The sequence below is a fragment of the Rissa tridactyla genome, chromosome 1 (assembly GCF_028500815.1).
Source record: "Rissa tridactyla isolate bRisTri1 chromosome 1, bRisTri1.patW.cur.20221130, whole genome shotgun sequence".
In the NCBI taxonomy this organism is placed as follows: Eukaryota; Metazoa; Chordata; class Aves; order Charadriiformes; family Laridae; genus Rissa; species Rissa tridactyla.
In genome coordinates, this window is record NC_071466.1 from 203,742,628 (window position 1) to 203,763,367 (window position 20,740).

General features: G+C 37.6%; 1 protein-coding gene across 2 annotated transcripts in view; it reads right to left on the bottom strand.

Annotated features, from left to right (window-relative positions):
* Window positions 1–338: 338 nt before the first annotated feature.
* Window positions 339–20,740, bottom strand: part of PIK3CG (phosphatidylinositol-4,5-bisphosphate 3-kinase catalytic subunit gamma) — a 35,305-nt gene continuing 14,903 nt past the window's right edge. For both annotated transcript variants that reach the window (XM_054223537.1, XM_054223548.1), the window contains exons 5-11: window positions 18,631–18,734; window positions 16,177–16,323; window positions 14,826–14,916; window positions 10,328–10,458; window positions 9,608–9,719; window positions 7,500–7,657; window positions 339–2,336 (exon numbers count right to left, since the gene is read on the bottom strand). In XM_054223537.1, coding sequence (XP_054079512.1) covers window positions 2,055–2,336; window positions 7,500–7,657; window positions 9,608–9,719; window positions 10,328–10,458; window positions 14,826–14,916; window positions 16,177–16,323; window positions 18,631–18,734 — 1,025 coding nt within the window. In that variant the 3' untranslated portion in view covers window positions 339–2,054. The remainder of the gene's footprint in view (window positions 2,337–7,499; window positions 7,658–9,607; window positions 9,720–10,327; window positions 10,459–14,825; window positions 14,917–16,176; window positions 16,324–18,630; window positions 18,735–20,740) is intronic.

Genomic DNA, 20,740 nt, shown 5'->3' on the forward strand with positions numbered 1-20,740 from the left:
CCCCACGAAATTTAGCAGTAGATTCACTTATTTTTTAAAACGAGGAACTTACTAAAATCTTCAGATTTTTCTTTATAGAACAATCCGGGAATGAATAAAATGCTCTTAGAAAGTGGGAATGCTCTATTCACATTTTACAATCATAATAATTGCAATTCTAATACTGTAGACTATTTAAATTTAAGATATCTGACATCGTATGGCGCTATTAATATGGAACTAAAACAAGCGTCTTTGAATATGATTTCTTACTGAGATTACATAGTCTTTAAGTAACTGGCTAAAAAATATTTATGTGTACTTTGGGCTAAGCTGCTGATTCATGAATGGTAATCAAATGAATGGAACATGTCAATTTATTTCAGATCTATAAAATACAAATCTAAAAATATCATTTTACAGACAATATTCACCATTTCATTTACATTTTAGTACGGTCTTAAGCCTATCTTGCACAGAATAATAATGTAACAGAACAACAAAATATTCAAACTTTTTAGATTTCCTTAACGAGAGTCTACCATATACATCAAAAATATTGTTGTGCACAGTAACCAAACATCTATATTTCAAGAACAGATTGGCTATATCTCATAACTGAGACACCAATTACAGTACATTTATTAAAAATCCTTCCAGAACACACTCAGTAGTAACAGTGGTAGCAGTAGTTAACATCTTAACAATTCTGTGAAATGATCAAAGCAAATGATAACAGAATTTAAAAAATTCAGTTCATCATTTATATGTAATGTAAAACCCATGTAACACTACAATGAAAGAAGAAATTACACGGGCACAAGTGCAAAAAAGCAATATTGTAAGCCATCTTCTCTCTTTGGTAAAAATCAATTAGCAGGAATTATACCATAATAATTCAAGTCAAATACTAACCCATGCTATATATTTTTTTCCTTTCCTACCACAGGCAGATTTGATGATTTGCAGGCATCCAAGAGTACAGAAGTTAAAATTCTACTTAACACTGCCCATTTTTTCCTCTTTTAAGTTTAAATATTGAAATTAAAGATAAGGATTTTTTTTCCATCATAAATAGCTTCTCAGTAGTATAGTCTCTTAAGGAATTTAAAAATAAATAGCAAAATATACACAATTTCAAAGATTACACTTAATTCCTTCTACGTATATCCTGAAAATATATCACCAAAGAATAAATAACTTTGGGTTTCTCAAATATTTGGCAAAATGTCAATTACTCTTACATAAGGAGTTTTCTCTGAGGAGTAAGGAAGTACCATTGCTTTTCCTACAATGCTTTTACTATACAGGTGGAATTTTAGTAACTTTACAGTAAGAATATAATCTGTAGTATAATATGGATGTTCCCCATTAAAAAAGTACAGTAAAAAACATTTCAAAATTAAATCTTCAAAATTTCAGGTTCAAACCTGAGGAAATTCCAGGTAAGTACGAAGTTCTCCTGGTTGGACAGTCAAGCTCAGTTGTGTATGTCAGGAGGCTACAATAACAGTAAGGTCATTTCCTCCAGCGGTAGAGTAAAAGCTGTTTTCTATTGACAATGTATTAAAAATCCCAAAAGGACAAAGTGTTAAGGAAGGGACAAAAGAGAAGGGTGTGGGTGAAGAACACTTGAGGGTAAGCCATCCTGAGAAAGATGCGGATTGCCTACAGGGACCATGGATTTTAAACAGATTGTTCTGCTTTTGAAGGGCTTGACCTTAAGGGCAATTAAGGTAATGTCATAGGGGACTTCTATTTGAATTTGCAGGTTGTCATCTTACTCAAACTCCTCCTTCATATTTATATGAAATTAAAAACCAAGAAAACAAGAAAAATGCAGGCCACATCAGCAAAGCAACTAGTTAAAAGAATCCATTAAAAAACCCCAAAATATCTTAACTGCAGGAAGATCTCCTGGAGGGGCAGAGCAAAAGTCCTTGCCATTTTAGAAGATCCATTTAAGCTGCCAGCAAAGTAAAGGCAATTTTGACTGCTCGTTTATTTGGAATGCATAAATAACATGTAGATTCACTAACCTCCTATTCACACCCACAGTTAATTTACATAAACCGTTAAGCAGAATGCTTTTCTACTCCTTGTTTGATTCCAAGCACAAGATGTAAAAACCAGTTAAACTGCACAGTCCAGCCCTTATCTCTGCAAACCTCTATCTGATCAAGAAAATGCTTTTTGGCATCTTCTTCGCTTTTCCCTACTGTCAGTGCATCCCGGATATATTCAATGTCCTCTTTGCTGGTTAATTGGGGCATTCCAGTCATCAGCATCATGGAGAAGAGGATAATCAGCAGGTTTGTGTGATGTCGAAGAGCTAAGTAAGCCTTCACACATACGTCCTACAACAGAGAAGAATTTTTTGTTAATTGATGAGGTGAACCAAGAGGGAAGGTGTAGGAATTTCACAGGACTGCCACTAACCAGCGCTATTCAATCACTCGAGCACGTCAGAGAGCGGAGAACCAACAGAGCGGTTCACCTGGGCACAAACACCAGGCAAACTTCTGCATCCCTCACTCGGCATTACTTCATTCACCACCGCACCTTGGGGCAACAAGTACTGTTTTGGTGCACAAACTAAAGGCTCTTTTTAATAATACTGTATTAATTACTACAGCATAAAACCTGAGCTTCACCAAAACTTCAAATTCATTTCCCTGTCATATAATCTCTTTCTGTGGCTGTTAAAAGAGCAATAGTTGTCTTCCTGTTCAATTGGTATGTTCCCATTTAAAGACGAAGGCTGGCAAGCGATACTGAATAAAGCAGCACCTCCAGGGGACTGTTCTTCATTTTATATATATATCGATTAACTTCGCAGAGGTGACGGCTTATTTAATGGGGAAGATTTTTCGGGCTTGGTGTTCTGAGAAATTTTCCTAGCTGGCAGCTCCACTTTTCAGGCACACTGCCTTGCTGTATGACTTCTACATTTATGTACTGTCGTACCGGATTCCATAGATTTTTTTTATAGCTTTTCCACTTCCATATGTAAGTAATTTGTGCTTAACAATGTAACCTTTAGAAGAATGAAATTTCTACAGTTTGGAAAAACATGCAATGCTTTTTAAAAGAATGTTTAATGCTAAGTGACTAATACGTAAACTGAAATGATTATTTCTTACATTAAATTTATTACTCATTTAATTTTAGAAATAACATCTTAAGGGAGACAATGCAATGAAGAAATCAATCATTTATTAGAAAGTTAAATTGGGCCTGCAATGCAGTAATGTAAAAAGAGAAACCAAGAAAGTTGTTCCTATTAAAACCAAAGTTGAAGCAATGCTAATTTTTACCCAATTAAATATACAAATTAACCTTTCCACAAATGTATATGAATTTCTTAAAGAACTATTAAGAAATCCAAGTATTTCCGTGTAAAATTTCATCAAATCTCATGAGCCCTCTAGAACACCGCTTATTTTTGACAAGATGTATGGTTTTTTTCTTCCATAGAAGCAGTAAGAAGCGCACAAATAGTCTTAACACCTATCATTGTTCACATCAGCAACGCCAGGACAACCAACCAGGCAGGAAGCAAGATGATATGCTGAAGACAACATCTGTCTGTAGGGTTTCCTTTTTCCTATCGTTTGGGCCCTTAAATCTTTCACTCAGTTTCCAAAGAAATTCTGCCCTGAAATCACATCATAGTTACGAACTCTAATGTTAGCTTAGCTCTAGAGAAGCAGAAGATAAATTGAAATGGTCAAAGCACAATTTACAACAGAAAACACAATCATCTTATCACAGGGATTAGTTTCTCTCCATGACACCAGGGGAAAAAAAAAAAAACCACAAAAAAAAGAAATTCTACTTATGTATTATCAACTTCAAACAGGAAATCTTGTCACAAGAGTTAGTGTGTGTTTTGTTCCCCTTGAAAGAGATGAAAGCTTTTTATAGTTATATCAAAGAAGGTTTTACATTTCTCTGTGGATGATGCATCTCACTATTGCGGGTGTCTGAGACAGAAAAACAATTATGCAGTCAAGAACCTGGCATCTCTGCATCTCAAAGGCAGTCCTTCCAGGAATTCAAAAGATTTAAAAAAATCTGTATCTGCCTGTTACGGTTATTTATTCAGACAGGAACTGAATGGAGTTTTGAATTAGCATCTTCCAAGAAAACTAATTTTTACACTTCTGAGGGAGGCAGAGAGAACCAAAAATAACACACACGAATGTGTCAAGGATATGTAGATGTTTACCATGGGATTAAGAAGAAAGCTGCTAACTAATGTAAAGCCATTGGCAAAATGAGAGGAGCTGAGGAGAACCCAAAGTCTCACTGTCCAATAGACAATAAAGAATAATTATTTTGAGAGCTTGAAACTCTCCTAAGTATTAGTATCCTAATGGTCAGGCTTTTTTTATATTATAAAGTGTCCCAAATTCTGTTATATAGGCCATCCCTTCCCTGTACAGTATACTACAAATAAGTGTTTTTCAACAATAAATTGTACACCCTTCTGCTTTCTGTCATCTTTACTTGACAACAAAATACATGACATTTTGTAAACTAATGGTACAGAAGAATTTGGTTAGTACTGAAAATAGAGATCTCTGTATTATCAAGTCAGTAATGAAAAACCAATTAATTAAATAAATTAAATAAAATGAATAAAAATGATTCAAAATTTAACACAAAAACTAGCGAAGACAATTTTAGGGAAAGGAATAATAGGTAGGTGGACAAAGCTCGAAAGATTATGAAGAGGCTCTCTACAAGCAAGAAGTGAAAAAGTTGTGCGTACGCAGGGGTAAGAGAGTTGCATGGGTTTCAGCCAAAGGCTGGAAAGGAAATGCTACCACATGTGACACTTACAGCAAGAGAAATCTGGACAGTATTAAGGCAGCTGAAAATGCATAGATGAAACAGAAAAAATACTTGTCTTCTCAGATTTAAGTCATGCTTAAATACTTTTTTTGTGATTAGGACAAAAGACCATCAAATAGTGCTTCCTACTAAGCATTTCTGTGATGTCCCCAATAACCCCTGGCCTTTAAATTTCATTGAACCATCATAAGGAACGCAAACAAAACGGGAAGCAAAATTTAGATTTAAAGCTAATAGGAATGAGCTTTATTGCCAGTTCCAGAAAAGTTGCTGGGCCACTGAAGGCTTTAGAAGTTCACTAATAATGAACTATACCCTGTTGCAGTGAACTTTGGTCAAAATTATTTGTCTAATTAACCTCCTCTGACACCTGCAATATGAGCTATGGCTAACACACCTGTATGGACTGTATCCAATAGAAGACAGAGAAATAGAATTTTTAAAAAAGGTCAATATTTTAAAATATTAAAAGCACCAAACCCTGTAAAAAAACGAAGGATTCTTCTAAAGTATAACCTATTTTAATGTAGTTCAATTACAAATTAATGAGAGATGCTCTTAAAAATTAATGAAGGATAAATGCCGAGACTTTTCCATTAATACCCGAATGAGTCAGCAGGCACACTGAATGAATCCCTCAGTATTAGGAAACATGATGAAACCAGCCAGTTGAAAAGTGAAGCTGTAATTCTGATTATTTTTGTATTCTGACCATATGATTAAAACATATATTTTTTACAGCAAAATATGTGATGCAGATTTTGCTCTGTGTTACTATTTTACTTGTATGGAAGTATTTTAACTTTCTTTTTATTGGTCTTTGGAGTCAGAAAAGCTTTTTAAAGTATTACCAGAACAGCGGTTTATAAACAGTACCTAACGCAGCAGAACTGTTCATGAACTTACATTTTTTCAGTCATTGTTGTCTGTATCTAAATCATCCCACTTAAAATGATGACGTCACATATCATGGTCACAGTTCACAAAGGTGAAGCACGTTAATCACCTTTCAGCTGGTTAATGACACTAGTGGAAACGACACTGGCACTATCACGGCATTCCTAAACCGTCTGCAGGAGTGGGATGGTAGCTGTATTTAGAACTTTGTACCGGAGTAACGAAACGTGTATTCAGTCAAACCCAGGACTGTATGATGAAGGCATGGCTTACTGCAGAGAGGCCATGACCAAAATTACCTCCTATGGCTTTTGGTATTTGGGCTGCTGAAGTAAAGGTCAGACATTCCCTAAAAAGCTGGATGATCCATATATATGAACGGAACACTACCTCACTGCAGACCCTAAGAGGTTGCTAGTCTTCCCATTCTCCATTAGCACACTTTCACATTTTCAACTATTTTCTGCTTTCAGAACAGAGGTCTTCTATGCAATGACATACCTAGAGTGGCGTTGCAGCCCTACACTTGCACACGGCTTACAGCTGCGGCAACAGCATCTTTCCTGCATGCAGCACAGCTCACAGGCTTCTCTGAGAGCGTGGGCTCAGCATTCCCCTCCCACAGCAGAACCCGCCCTGCTCTGAAATCTTTTGAGCTACAAGCCCCCTTCGAAACACTGGCACTGTGATAAAGTTCAGTCCTGGTGCAAAACAAAGACTCAAAAATCACACATGGTTCTTTAGTTATTTTCAGAAGTCTGGGTTCAAGGATGACAATTGCCTCGTTATTTGCTGTACAATCACGTATATGTACCAAGGGACACATTCACTATCCAACAATAAAGGCTTAATTAGTTACTCAGGTTAGAAAGCCAGACTCCTTACCAGGACAGAGAGGCTGGTTCATCCACAGGGAATCCAGAATATCTAAGTTAGGCTTTTGCTTTTGACTCACACTCTGGAGGAGACTTTTGATATTATAGGGAACCTGCTCTGTGAATCAGGCACTTACTTAAAATCCCTAAAGATGAGCACAGGAATAACACCCCAGACATCCATTTACTTCTGCTCAGCCACGCTCTCAGCCATTTCATTAAACATACTAAAGAGCATTTTGCTTTGCTCCCTTGCTGCCGAGCTCCTACACAAACTTGAAAAATTACAACTGTTTCGGAGGGGCTCAATTTCAAATGGAAGCTTCAACAGAACAGATTTTTAACACCATTCTTTTCTTTCAGAGCATTAAGTCCATCCGCTTCACAAAATCAGAATCTGACATAGCTCAGGGTCACTGCAGATTTGTATTCAGATGCAGCAGTCCATGCCCCGGAACACAAGAGCAGAATCAGGAGGGAACAACACTGTCAAAGCCAGCTGAGGAATGCCTCGCACCTGCTGGTACTACATACATAGAAAGCTCTGCTTAGTGCTGTGAATCTCCTCTAATTGCACAAATACTGAAACCCTCTACAAAGTATTTTTGATCAAGACAAGACAGAAAGAAAGGACTGCCTATCTGGTCTGCTGCTAACTGAAGCTTTTCAATGTGGCTTTGTGGATATTTAAATTCTAGTTCCCATAATCCTACAGATAATTTTTGCTCTTACTTGGGCCTAAAATGTCCCATAGTTGTATTATGATACAGTAAATTTTATTAACATAATACCCAGGAGCCTAGACCTATGAAAATTAAGGCACTAATGTTAATTTCAGAGGGTAAAAAATACTGTTTAATTGATTTGCAGCTAGATAGTCACCCTTACCTGAAATTTATGGAAATGAAGACTTGTCTTCTTTCCAGAAGTCCCCATGACAAACAGAAAATCTGGAGTCAGCACAAATGGAACTCTTTCCTTATTAATTCCAAGGAAGCTTTTATAATTTCCAAGAATATGGCCAAAATCAATATGGAAGAGATTACCTTCATGACAAGAAGAAGTCACGGTTAGGCTCAAATACAATAAACTGCAAAGAACACTTATTTGTATTCACAATAATTCCAAAACCTCTTTTTTGAGGTATATATGATCTCTCTTTAGTTCAGCAGAGAAGACTATTTTCTCTCTTTTGTTTTGAAATATCTAATTCTGTCCTCTTCGCAAAATTACTTTTTATTTATCTTTAGCAGTTGTTAAAAACCTGACAGAACTGCTGTATTTTCTAAACATACACTCACAGCTTTTCAAAAATCAACCAAGTAAAGCTTGTGCCTCAGATCCATAACAATCAGCTCCCAGCACATGATTACACGGAAATGACTTGTGGATTGTATTTCAAATACTCATGAGATTCTGGCGTTATCCAGCTCCTTGGCTAATGTCATTCACTAGGAACACGCTTCTTCCTCACAGACCTACATTACCAATTTCTAAACCACCCTGTGCTGTGCAGAATAAGTTTGCATTGTCACCCTTTGGATAAGGGTATAGGGTCCCAGGAAAGCAATGAAAAACTCCCCTTGTAAGGATCGTTACACCTACAGGACTGGAACGTGCTGCTGCTCTTCAGGTTACTTTATTACTTTCACTGGCAGACAAGATGTCCGGATAAAAGAGTATGGTTACTTAAAACAATAGACTTGTAATAGTAATACATGTATACAAAAAGATAAAACATCAAATGCTGTAAGATGATACTTAACAGTGATCCTTAGGTGGAACATCCTTAGATGTTCCAGCATTTCAGCCCGTTTCCGAGTCCTCCCAACCTACCCCGAATCTGACATTCTGTGCAGACCTCTCAGACTGATATCCTTCTGCCTTCTGTTGCTCAAGACAGCTTCCATTAAAGACTCTAAGGCCAACCTGCTCCTGACCACAACAGAATAACCTTCCTTTCTCTGTCTCCCTTTTCTGTCCCTCATTTTCTGCCAATGGGCACTAACATTGCATTATATTATATATAATGTTGAAATTAAAGAATTTCTTTGTCTTCTTTTCCTCAAGGACTTCTGGTGAATTTTTTTATTGTAGTCTTCAATTAGCTCATTTCTGCCTTCAGGGTACTTCTCTCTAGCCATCAACTAGTAAAACTTCAACTGTAATGTGATTAATATTAAATATACAGCCTTCTATACAAAGCCCGAAAGTATTTTCTGTCTCTTAGCATTATGTAAAGACTCATTATGAAGCAAAAGGATCATGAAACTGGAATTGAATTTCTTAGACCAAATAAAACTCCTCCATATGTACTGCTCATTCTGGGGTCCTTTCTGGGGCTTCCACAGGTAAGTAAAATTAGGGATAAGCCACGGTGCAGCTACAGAAATAATTCCCAAAGTTTGTAATACAAAAAAAAATGTGGTTCTTTCAGGAGGATTGCAACCAACCCACAGACTTCAGTAGCAAAACCAATACATTCCACATACAATTATTTTCTAGGATTTTCTACAAAGGTATATAAAATCTAAAAAAAATATGTTCCTTGGAACTGAAAATAGTTCAGTAACATCTGAATTCTGACACAGATACAGTTCCACTGCACCCTGTTAAAACCACATCCACACTCCTGACAGGTGAACAGCTGTCTGCTTTTTAAAGGTTTTTGGCTTTTAGGTCTTAGATCTAGACACTAAAAAAAAAAAAAAAAAAAAAAAAATCAGTTTTACATTCTTCCTGACTTAGTTTGTAACAAACTCGTCCTTGGAAAAGAATGGCATTATTATGGATAAATATCTAGAGCCTACATGAAGGCCAAAAGGGGTAACAATACATTTCAATGTCACAGGAGGACCCAAACTTGTAAGCAATGCTGACGGAACTGGATTGTGTCTCTTCTTTCATTGTTAAACACATTATTTATTAAAATTAAAGATAAACCTAGTGAAGTATAGACAGTCCCCACTTCTTGAAATTCTCAAAAAATAACTCACCTGTTTCTGTAATCATAATGTTGTCATTGTGCCTGTCTCCTATTCCAAGTACAAAGGTTGCCACGCAGTATCCAGCACAAGAATAAACAAATCTTTCCACAGCTGCCTGAAACTAAAAATAAATCTTAGAGATGTTAAATGCTAGAAACCAAATTCAGTCATTCTCAAAGTCATATGCCTTTCTGTCGACACGTATCTATCAACAGTTGAACTGTCTTATAAAATACATCATTGCGTCATTGCACAGTGGAGATCAAGATCACAGCCCTGCATTGCACTCACTGTACTGCACGAGCAGGCTCTATCTCTTAGCACAAATAAAATAAGCATATAGCTGTCCACGCTTCCTGAGAAAAAAACCTGCCAGAAAGTTCTAGTAGGTCAGTGGACCCACCTAAGCAAAGGAGTTGTGACTATCCAAACATGTATTTAAGTCCTCTAAAACCACACAGCCTTTCAGTGTTCTTAGACATCCTTTCAATCTGCTCCTCCTGTATCATTTCTAAATACCCCTGACAAAGGAGTAATTTCTAAAGCATCTTGTTTCTCAGGAGCTCATCTGCCAGCTGGATCTTTCACAGACACCCGCGGCTGAGTATGGGAAAAATGAATGGATTTTTCAAACTCACATAAGTAACACAAACACAACCGTATGGGCTCTGTGCTCCTAAATTAGTAGGGTGCATTTGAAAATCCTACTTAAAAATGCAAAGAACTCACTTTCTCTTCAATCATGCATCTTTCCTTGAGCCACTGATTTAGTATTTCATCCTTAAATGCACCAGTGTTGCCAACTGTACTCTGTTGAATTTTGGCAATTGTTGTAGCATCTTTCACAATTTCGATCATTCCTACAGAAAACAAGAAGTTAGAAGAAGTTATTAAACTTATATCAAAGCATATAAAAAAATATTCAAAATTAAATTTAAAACTGTGTTTTTTTAATCAGCTGCAGAACTTTGTAGGTTGTGAGCAGAAATTTATTTTACAAGCAACAGCGGTTCTTGTTCATTCCCAGCTGAAACCAGCCAGAGCTTGTAACTAGGCTGGCATCCTGAACTCCTCCATGAAAATGTAAAACCTTTTAAAATGGAAAGAATCACATGATGAGTTGGGTCCCTCTGCATAAGGCTTTTCCCAAGGAAAAGAACTACCTCTGGTCCCGCACAGAGATACCTGCACACAGTGAGGTATAGCAGTGGGCTTGCTGGTAGAAAGCCCTGGCTGTTGGGGCCCAGAGGTCTGAACAGATCCTCGCAAAGGCAAATCAGCCCATCACAGCAATATGGTGCAGAAACAAGGACTTGTACTGTTCATACGAACGTGCACACAATGAAGGGGAAGCTGGAGAGAAAAGCAGAAACAAAGGCTGCAACACTGCACTGTAGCCAAGACCAGCAAATGCAGTCCGCCCTCATACCGAGCATGCCTGTATGGGGGAAGGTCAGATTTTAGTTGAACTTATTTGGTAACTGGAAATATTATATTTTCTTCTTCTGGTTAAAGTTCAACAGTGTCTTGTAGGTAAAACCCTGGCTTCAGCTCGAACTAAAAGATAAGCAAGGAAACAAAAATATCCCTTTCATCCAAAAGTGACTCAAAGCAGTTTCTGATTGTTTCATTTTGACTGTTGCCCTGAAATGAATTAATTTCTCTCTATTCACAGTCCTACCCTTTTGCAATTACTGAATTATGTGCAAATTTTTCAGTAACAGAGTAACAATGCAGCAATCTCTTCCTGCCCCTGCTTTCCATGTGTGGCTAAATTCATGGCTGAATACCCCTGGAGGTATTTCTTCTGTCTTGACAGTGGCCTGGATTTGTTTGTAATAAAACTATTGTGGAAATATGACCTCCAAAACCCACCACCACCACCAAATTACAAAACTCTGCATTTTGGTCTGTGCTTGTCAAGCTGTTGATTTCCTCCTGGGAGTAAGTTCCAGATCACATTCAAGCTGTTGAAAAGGCTTCCTCTGCCTGTGCTCGCAAATCTCCCTCTACCGGCCAACAGCTCCTTGATTCAAGGGGAGCGAAGCTGTTGCAGGAGGCATTTTCTGCTTCCCCTTGCATTTAAAACTTCTCCCAGCTACGTTGATTAGCAGTGTGAAAAGTCCACAGATTTTAAAGCAGCTGCTAATGAAAACCTTTTACTGAGCTTGCTCCACCGCGCTGCCAAAACCTGCACAGAATGTTGTGCAGCTTATTCTGCCCAAGTAAATATTTTAAAGGTATCGTGGTAAAAAAAGTTATCTACTGGAATAGTATAGCTCTACGGGCAAAAGCTTCTAAATACAGACATGCCTCTCGGTAGGTATGGTTAGTTCTGCAGAAGGCTTCTGTCGTGGTTTAACCCCAGACGGCAACTAGAACCACGCAGCCGCCCGCTCACCGCCTGCCTTTTCCCCGCGAAGAAGAGTGGGGAGAAGAGGGAAAAAAACAGGAGGGGAAATGGAGGAAAAACCCAACTAGTGGGCTGAGATAAACACAGTTTAATAGAAACAATAACAGAAATTAATAACAATAATAATAATGACACAGGTCACTCTCATAGCCTGGTGAATTAGCACCGTCCCGAGCAGTGATCGCAGATTCCCACCCCTTGGCTAACCCCCATTTATATACTGAGCATGACGCCTATGGTATGGAATATTTCATTGGCCATTCCATTGTTCTGTCCACGCTTCTATGGGAAGCTGAAAAAAGCCCCTGAACAGTGTAAACATCACTTAGCAACAACTAAAACCAACAGGTATTATTGACATTCCTTTCACAGCAATCACTAGAAAGAAAATTAACTCTCTCCCAGCTGAAACCAGGACAGCTTCAGTAACTGGGATAAACCACCTCATCTGGGCTGTATTCAATTGGGAGGCAGAGCAGCAGCAAATGCATTGTGCTATGTGTTTCTGGGGATCTGCAGTACTAAAGCAGGTGACTCTTCCATTAAGTGCCAGCTTGAACTTCTTAAATTTGGCAATGATGCAGCATAGTAAGTAGTGACAATTGCCTCGGAGAGCTGGGAACATACGGCCATGTCAAAGGGAGAGAGAACAGGGTATGATCTTTTGCCAGTGATACATGGAAGAGAAAGTTCTTCCTATAGAGGTCTATTTGGCAGCAGCAGCGGAGAGGACAGATGTTTCTAAAACTGCAAACTGCATTGACTGCAGATGTCTTCAACAGACGGAAAGCTCTACTCAGGAGGAGATGCTCCAGGTGTAAGACACCTGACTGTTTCCCTGTGCTCGGTGTAGAATGGGGTTCTCTCCTTGTGTGAATACACAGAAACTGCCCCAAGTTCCACAGAAATATTAAGGAGGAATGGAAAAAAAGCTTGGAAGAAGACTGCATATGAATATTGTGAAAGAACATTTGCATGCCACTACTCTTTGGTTTTGTTCCAAACAAGCATAAGCTCTACATCAAAGTGTCCCACATCGAGTATTACTAATTTAGGCTGCAGGTATTCTCAGCGAACTGAACAGGAGTCTTTATGTGATTAACCGTGGCCCTACTGTGGTGCTGAAAGGATGCTACATTTTTACATCTCCCCCATGCGTATAGGAAAATAAACAATTATCTCCTCAAGATAAAATAATGGAGAGTCAATTAAGAATTCATGAAAGAATAATGAAGTCTGTAACTTGAATATAAGAATGCTAGGATCACTGGCAGAATTCTTCCACTCTCCTCCATTATTTCAATACATTGTCTTAAGATGATTTTAAACAAAATTAAATTAAATCCTAAAAATCTCTCTAAAAAATTAGGTTTGTTAAAACATACCTAAAGGAGAAGAACAAAACCAATCCTCATTATATTTACAGTTAGTATTTTAACATATAATGTTCCATTTCCTTTACTATTAGAATTCTATCAATACTATTTATTTAATTTTAAGAGACTTCTATTAGGAGAAAAGAAACTCTTTTGCATCACACTACCAAGTATTTTATCAGTGAATTTGGGTTTTCTGCATTGCTAAGATATCTTGAAGCCAAAAGAAAGGATGATAAAAATGTTATGTGGCAATGTATTTTAGAGAGGAAGTACATTATAGATATATATTCAAAATAGTTCTTAATTTTACTGGGACGCAGTTCATTATTCTTCCATCCATAAAAAAAAATATATTGCTGAAAAAGAAAGAACTAAAAAAAAGCTGTAGATCATGGAAGACACATAGCAATATTTTTATTATCATTATTTTATCAATCCATGCAGTTAGTATCATACCGCCAGCTACACTGATGGCAGGAATTAACAGACTTGCTAATTTTTACACATGTTCAAGCTTATAAGGAAACGGCAGAGCTGTACTGCTAATCTGTCTCACTGACGCGCTGTTTATACCAGCCAAAACATTTCTTTCAGCACAACAGCTTTATTTGGGCACGGCCAATTTTTCTACACTGAGGAGCCTTTCCTCCAGCCAATCATTCAAGAACTGCTCAGGCAAAATTGACTCTACAGTCAATTCTGTATAATATGAATACTAGGAAACTGTGCAATGTGGATGCGCTAGGCTACATAACATACGCAAATCCAACCACAAAGAGTCAGTTTGGAGCCATCGAGATGTATAAATTATACATCAGTTTGGCATTTCTGGATGTAATTGGACTCTTCCAGAGCTGATCAGGTTGCTCTACACACCATCACACAGATCTCCAGAAGCTTTATAAGCAACTACTTGATTTCTCCCACCATGAATTCTGGAAAACACATCATCTGTGCTGCAGGAACCAATGCCCACTGAGATATATTGCCTGAGCATCCTGTTGAGTAATGCTGTTGCTTCTATGTAGTATAGGGTATGAAGCTCCAGGTCAGGAAAAAAACATAAATGTTTTGCTATTTTAACTCTTTCCTCTATTTTATTCTTACCAACGCATTAAAACATATCCTGAATAAGTCACTCACTTTCACCGCTTTTTCATATCAAATATTGTTATTAAAGAGAAACTTGCAGCAGGATCCAAACAGTTGGACTTGCACAGGAATCACAGTCAGTTAAGCCAGCGCAGCAGTTGAAGGATACCCTTCAGAAGGGCAGAAACCATTGCTAAGATGCAAACTGAAGCCTGCTCACAGAAAGTGTAATAAACTGCTATTTATCTCAGGACCACAGTGCATACTAGAATAGTTCTTCTATATGCAACTTCTGTAACTATGGTATTTTGAATTTCTAATCACAGTGCATGTGATCACATACCTATTTTGTTCCCTGTAGAAATACAACCGTACGGTAACAAACAGAGGTCCAAGGACTCTGCTTCCCAAATGGATTCCATAATTCGAAGAATCTAGTAAAAACAAAAGGTATACACTGTTATTTCAAATTATTTGGACGTTACTTATTAATCACACAAATAACACTACCCAGACGTCTGAGATGGGGCTAAACATATTTGTCTATTTTGCAGATTAAGAGATACATGTAGAAAGTGTGCAGCCATTCAAGATTATCAGTTACAGACCCAGGGTTTATATTTCCTCATCTGTCCTTTGCCCAGCCAATCTCTACTATTTTATAAAGTCTTAATAAATATACTGTATGATTTCTACATGAACTGAGATTGAACACATTAGCAAGTATGTCCATTTTTTCACCATAAATATCCTCAAAAGTGCTAACAAATCAGTTTGTCAGAACAATCACTGAAATATTACTAGAGCAATGCTACCTACTGACTTCTTTTTCATTTGTAACTTTACCCATTGCATAAATAAATGATAAAAATGCTTCATCAGAAAAACAGGCCATTTTGCACTAAGTAAGATTCCTTCTCTGGAACACCAAAATGTGAATTATGTACGGCACATGGTGTGAGAAAAGAGGCTAACAGTATGTACTGGGTCTGGCTGGGATGAAGTTAATTTTTTTCAGGGCAGCTCGTTTGGTGCTGTGGTTTAGGCCAGTGACCAAAGCAATGCTGGTAACACACTGACGTTCCAGCTATTGCTGAACAGTGTTTGCAGAGCGTCACGGCTGCCTCTGTTTCTCACTCTGCCCCGCTGTGAATAGACTGGAGGTGCACAAGAGGTTGCAAGGGGACACAACTAGGCATACGACCCGAACCAACCGAAGAAATATTCCATGCTGAATAATGTCACGCTCAGCAATAAAGCAGAGAGGAAGGGGGTTAGGTAGGTTAACCATCTTTTTCGTAGGAACTGGCTGAGCATTGGTCTACCCATGGGATGTGGTGAGTGACTGCCTTTGCATCACTTGTTTTGTTTTCTTTCTCTCTTCTTCCACTTCTCCTTTGCTTATTAAACAATTTTTATCTCAAACCACAAGTTTTCTTGCTTTTACTCTTCCTTTCCTCTTTCCCCATCCGAGCGGGGTTAACCCACAGCACAGTAACATAAAAAAAAAGCAGTACAAAAGTGAAGATCCAGTTTTGATGTCAGCCTTCCATACACAGTTTAAAAAACAAACGATAACCTCATATTTCATGTGGACAGTACAGATAACGTATATACACTTCTGAAAAGTAAAAAGATTTTAAAACATTTTAAAATATTCACATTATTAATTTTATACATTTTAGCTATCTTACCTGTAAAATGAGCATGTCCTGACGAAGGTCATCTCCATGTTTGAAGATTATGCCTATAGTTTCATTTGATAGAGCTGTTGGATCTGCACATTTAAACTCAAGCCAAAGGGGCTTCTTCTTAGATGCCATTACTTTACATTTTTCTATCTGTGAAAGACACATTTATTGCTAGTCATTGTACTCCAACATCAACAGGCTAACCTTTTCACACACTAGCTACAGAGTAGTTTATCGACTTCCAATCAGATATACGCCAAGAAACACATCAAAAGCATACGTAAGGAATGGCATTCAATTGCCATATAAAGCCTCACTGAACCTGTACAATTTTTAACACTGTCCGTGATACAGGAAAAAGCACACCTTGACTCTCTGAAACTGGATTTAGCTTGTAAATCTGCTTCAGGCAGAAAAAAAAGACCTTTTAAACCAGGAATAAGAGATTCTGACAAAACTGGCAAATAATGGACTCTGACAGGTGCTTTGCAGAACTGGAACATAATCATTGTCCAATGAAATTGACGACATCATCCACCTTTGTGATTTCCAGCAACTTCAGTTATTCCAGGCTGCTTGATTCAATTCCCTTAGCAAATTGTTCAAATTCATGGGGAAAGTGGCATTTGTGAAACTAAATTTAACATAATAATTCATAAAATATTTAATTCCCTATTTAGATTTATTACATTTTCAGTCTTGAGACATTCATCACTGAAACTACTGAAACTGCCTTATTTCAAATGTTTTGTCAACTAATTATGTCTAATACAACTGCAGTATGTAATACTTTCCATTCTGGAATTCCTGGTTCATTGTTGGACGTTACTATGTACAATAAAGCCATCTAAAATAATAGAAGCAATTCCACATTAGTGTTTGAGAGTTGACAGAATTGATGACATCAGAGAAAAGTATTTTGGAGTATTCGTGTTTCATAGATAGAAGTTCTGAGCTTGCAGTGTAAAACAAAGCAGTTTTTACCATCCTTGTTTTTAAAAAGGGAAGAAGTTGTTAAATATTTTAACTTACTAGAAACACTGATTTTGCTTCTAATATTTGGTTTAGACTAGACAAATTTCAAGGTTTGAAGATTATGGACAAGCAGCACTTGCTAGAATGAAGATGAAATGAAAGCTTACCAATACAGTTTGTTATATCAAATATTTTTGTTTATATAGTTTTGGGGAAAAAAAAAGCTCTAATCCATCTACTTTTGAACATAGCAATCTTCCATTGTAAATCTGTTGCATCCTTCATCTAGGAAGGTTCTGGTAAGGCTGCTTACTTCCTAAGTGAAGGAAAACTAAAAAATGCAGAAAGATGTTTGATTTTATTTTGAAATCCACTTTTTGTCATGCAGCTGGTGATTTTTGCACACAAAAGACTAAGGAGAGAGAAATACAATCAAAAAAATAATATTTAAGAAGTCAAAAATTCTGTATTTCTAAGTAAACAATGTTTGAACTGACTTCTGTACTAACAATACCTTAGTCTTGCCCAACTAGCAGGTGTTTAACTCTCTCAACTTTAAGACAGACTAGCTTATAGCCTGTCTAGCAAGGCACAGGTTTATGAAACAGAAACACGGACGGATCTAAACAACTAATACCAGTTACCCAAATGAGTACCCTACTATTTGGCAATTCCTTAGGTTGGATGGTTTGTCTGTCCTTAGCTAAGAGAAAAACCAAGGGATTCTTTTTCTGTAGGCTCCACGTCGCATATCAAGTGAATCCAAGGATCTTCACTGTGCTGCTTTACCCAGACCTCACATTGCGCAGTAGATGCGTAAGCCAATTCCCTTTCACTACACATCTGCTGATTTATTAATCTTGTTTTTAACTCTGAGTCGACATAAGACACTGCAGTCTCACCACAAAACTGGAGGCAGCAACACAGAAAAACCCAAGTGTTTCTTAATGTATTTGTAACAAAATCTTAATGTATTTTCTAATAAAAGCAACTAAAGCAACATGGAGATATTGGAAAATCAGAAATAGCTAAGGTAGGCATTTTTTGTTAGTAAGATGAAGGTCTGGACCTAAACCTTAATGACAAATACGAATCAAGGTAAGACACAGAAAGTACCAGAAGGAACAGAAACTGAATATCCCAAAGCCCTTGAAGTCAGACAAACCAGTTTTATGCAGGTATTTAATACAAAAAAAGTCAATTACCTGGTTAAATCCCAGATTAAACTAATAGAAAAATATTAATTGACACTTAATTATTAGAATTTTACAGGTTGTTGCATTTTTTTAGTGCATGGTGGCATTTCATTACATTTAGAAAAATGCTAATAGCTTTGGGAACAAAAACTTACTGAGTCCATGAAATGTCATCATAGTCACAGTGAAATAAGACCTCTGGATATATTAGCAAAAATTTTTACCAAATGACACATACTTACAAATAGGAGATTTTTTCCAAAAAGAAAATTCAGAATATACTTACTACTAGAGCTCCTGCTCTTAGCCCAGGATCATATGGAACTCTAAAACTTTCTGGGAGTTTGCTGCTCTGTAGTTTTTCAAGCTTTTGTCTCAGCTGTGCAATAACTGCAATTACAAGTACGAAAACACAAGGAAATCAAAAGTTGAAAGGCAAAAAGTTATAGGTAATCAAACTTGTTATGCATCATGATTTAAGTAAAAACCTCTTCCTTTTAGCTACCTTTTAAATTGCTTTCTTCAAGGATGTCCTGATTTGAGGAATGGAGGAAGACTCTTTAGCTTGCCCTATTAATGGTCAGGGCTGTTTCAGATACCTAAAGGTAAAGTCTTCAAGCACCTCATAAGTCATGTGCCTTCTACACAATGTTTGAAGTGCTGCACAATGCTTGGTGTTCTTCTGAAGACTCAAGACATTATATTAAAATGCCACCTTTCATTTAAAAAACAAAACAAAACACAGCATAACACACCAAAAAATATTTGGCCCTTATAACTGCCAAAGAAATGTTGAATCTACCCCAAGGGCTCTGAAGGAGGAGGCAATTAAAAGCACCTTGCATTTTCCAATATTATTTTGACCTATGTCATTTCTCTTGCAGACAGACTAGTGGCTTTTGAATTCTTGGAGCCAATTACACTGTAAATATAAGGACTCCAACTATAGAGATACTGAATTTCCTATCCTCCTAAAACTGGTTTCATAGTGCAGTCTTGTTAATCTCACATTCCAATAAGAAGAAAATGTGCACTATACTTACATGAACAAGAAGCCTAATGTTCGTATATAAAATTAATATTTTCACTCATACATCCTCAAGCTTCTGAATCTTCAGCTTAGGACATCATGAATTATACTACATATGATGCGCTTTGTTCATTTCAGCTAGCAGGTGTTAGCAGCATAAACAATACACTGGCTGTTACCCTTCAGTAAATCAAAGACGTGAACACTGGTCTAAAAGAAATTGCAGCTACACAGCAGAGGCTGCATATGCATGTTAAAGTAATTTTGGAGATAAAAATTAAAGAGCAAAAAAAATTGCAATGAGAAGGCTAGACATGGACCTGGACACTTAATATACAAAATCATAAAATCATACAATCATAGAATAGTTTGGGTTGGAAGGGACCTTCAAAGGTCATCTAGTCCAACCTCCCCTGCAATGAGGTTGCTCAGAGCCCCATCCAGCCTGACCCTGAATGTCTCCAGGGATGGGGCATCTACCACCTCTCTGGGCAACCTGTTCCAGTGTTTCACCACCCTCATGGTAAAAAATTTCTTCCTTATATCTAGTCTAAATCTACCTTCTTCTAGTTTAAAACCACTACCCCTTGTCCTAACACAAGAGGCCCTGCTAAAAGGTCTGTCCCCATCTTTCCTGTAGGCCCCCTTTAAGTACTGAAAGGCCACAATAAGGTCTCCCCGGAGCTTTCTCTTCTCCAGGCTGAACAACCCCAACTCTCTCAGCTTTTTCTCATAGGAGAGCTGCTCCAGCCCCCTAATTGCTTTTGTGGCTCTCCTCTGGACCAGCTCCAACAGGTCCATGTCTTTCCTGTGCTGAGGGCTCCAGAGCTGGACGCAGGACCCCAGGTGGGGCCTCACCAGACCAGAGCAGAGGGGGAGAATCACCTCCCTCAACCTGCTGGTCACCCTTTTTTTCATGCAGCCCAGGATACAGTTGGCTTTCTGGGCTGTGAGTGCACATTGTCGGCTCATGTACAGAAAATGAAGACATTTCAAAAATTGCTGTCCAATTAAGAAAGTCAAGCCAAAAGAATTACCCGAGAACTCACAGAACACAAATGTTACACCTATCCTAAAGGCTTTTAGAAAAGAACTACCTAGATGTGCAAAGTGACAAATGTGGTATCTCTTCTGGTAAAAAATAAAATAAATCTGAGAGCAAGATAACGTGAGCTATTAAGTGGACTTTATACTAGAAACCTTTAAAAAAAAAAAAACCAAACAAAAAACCAAACACAAAACACCCCTAGGTTGTAGTAACACGCGTCCTGAAACAGCTTTCTAAAACGTAACTATTGATTTCCTAGGAAAATTCAGCTTGATTTCAGCAAGCGTCCTCATTGTAATGTAACTTAATTTGAAAATT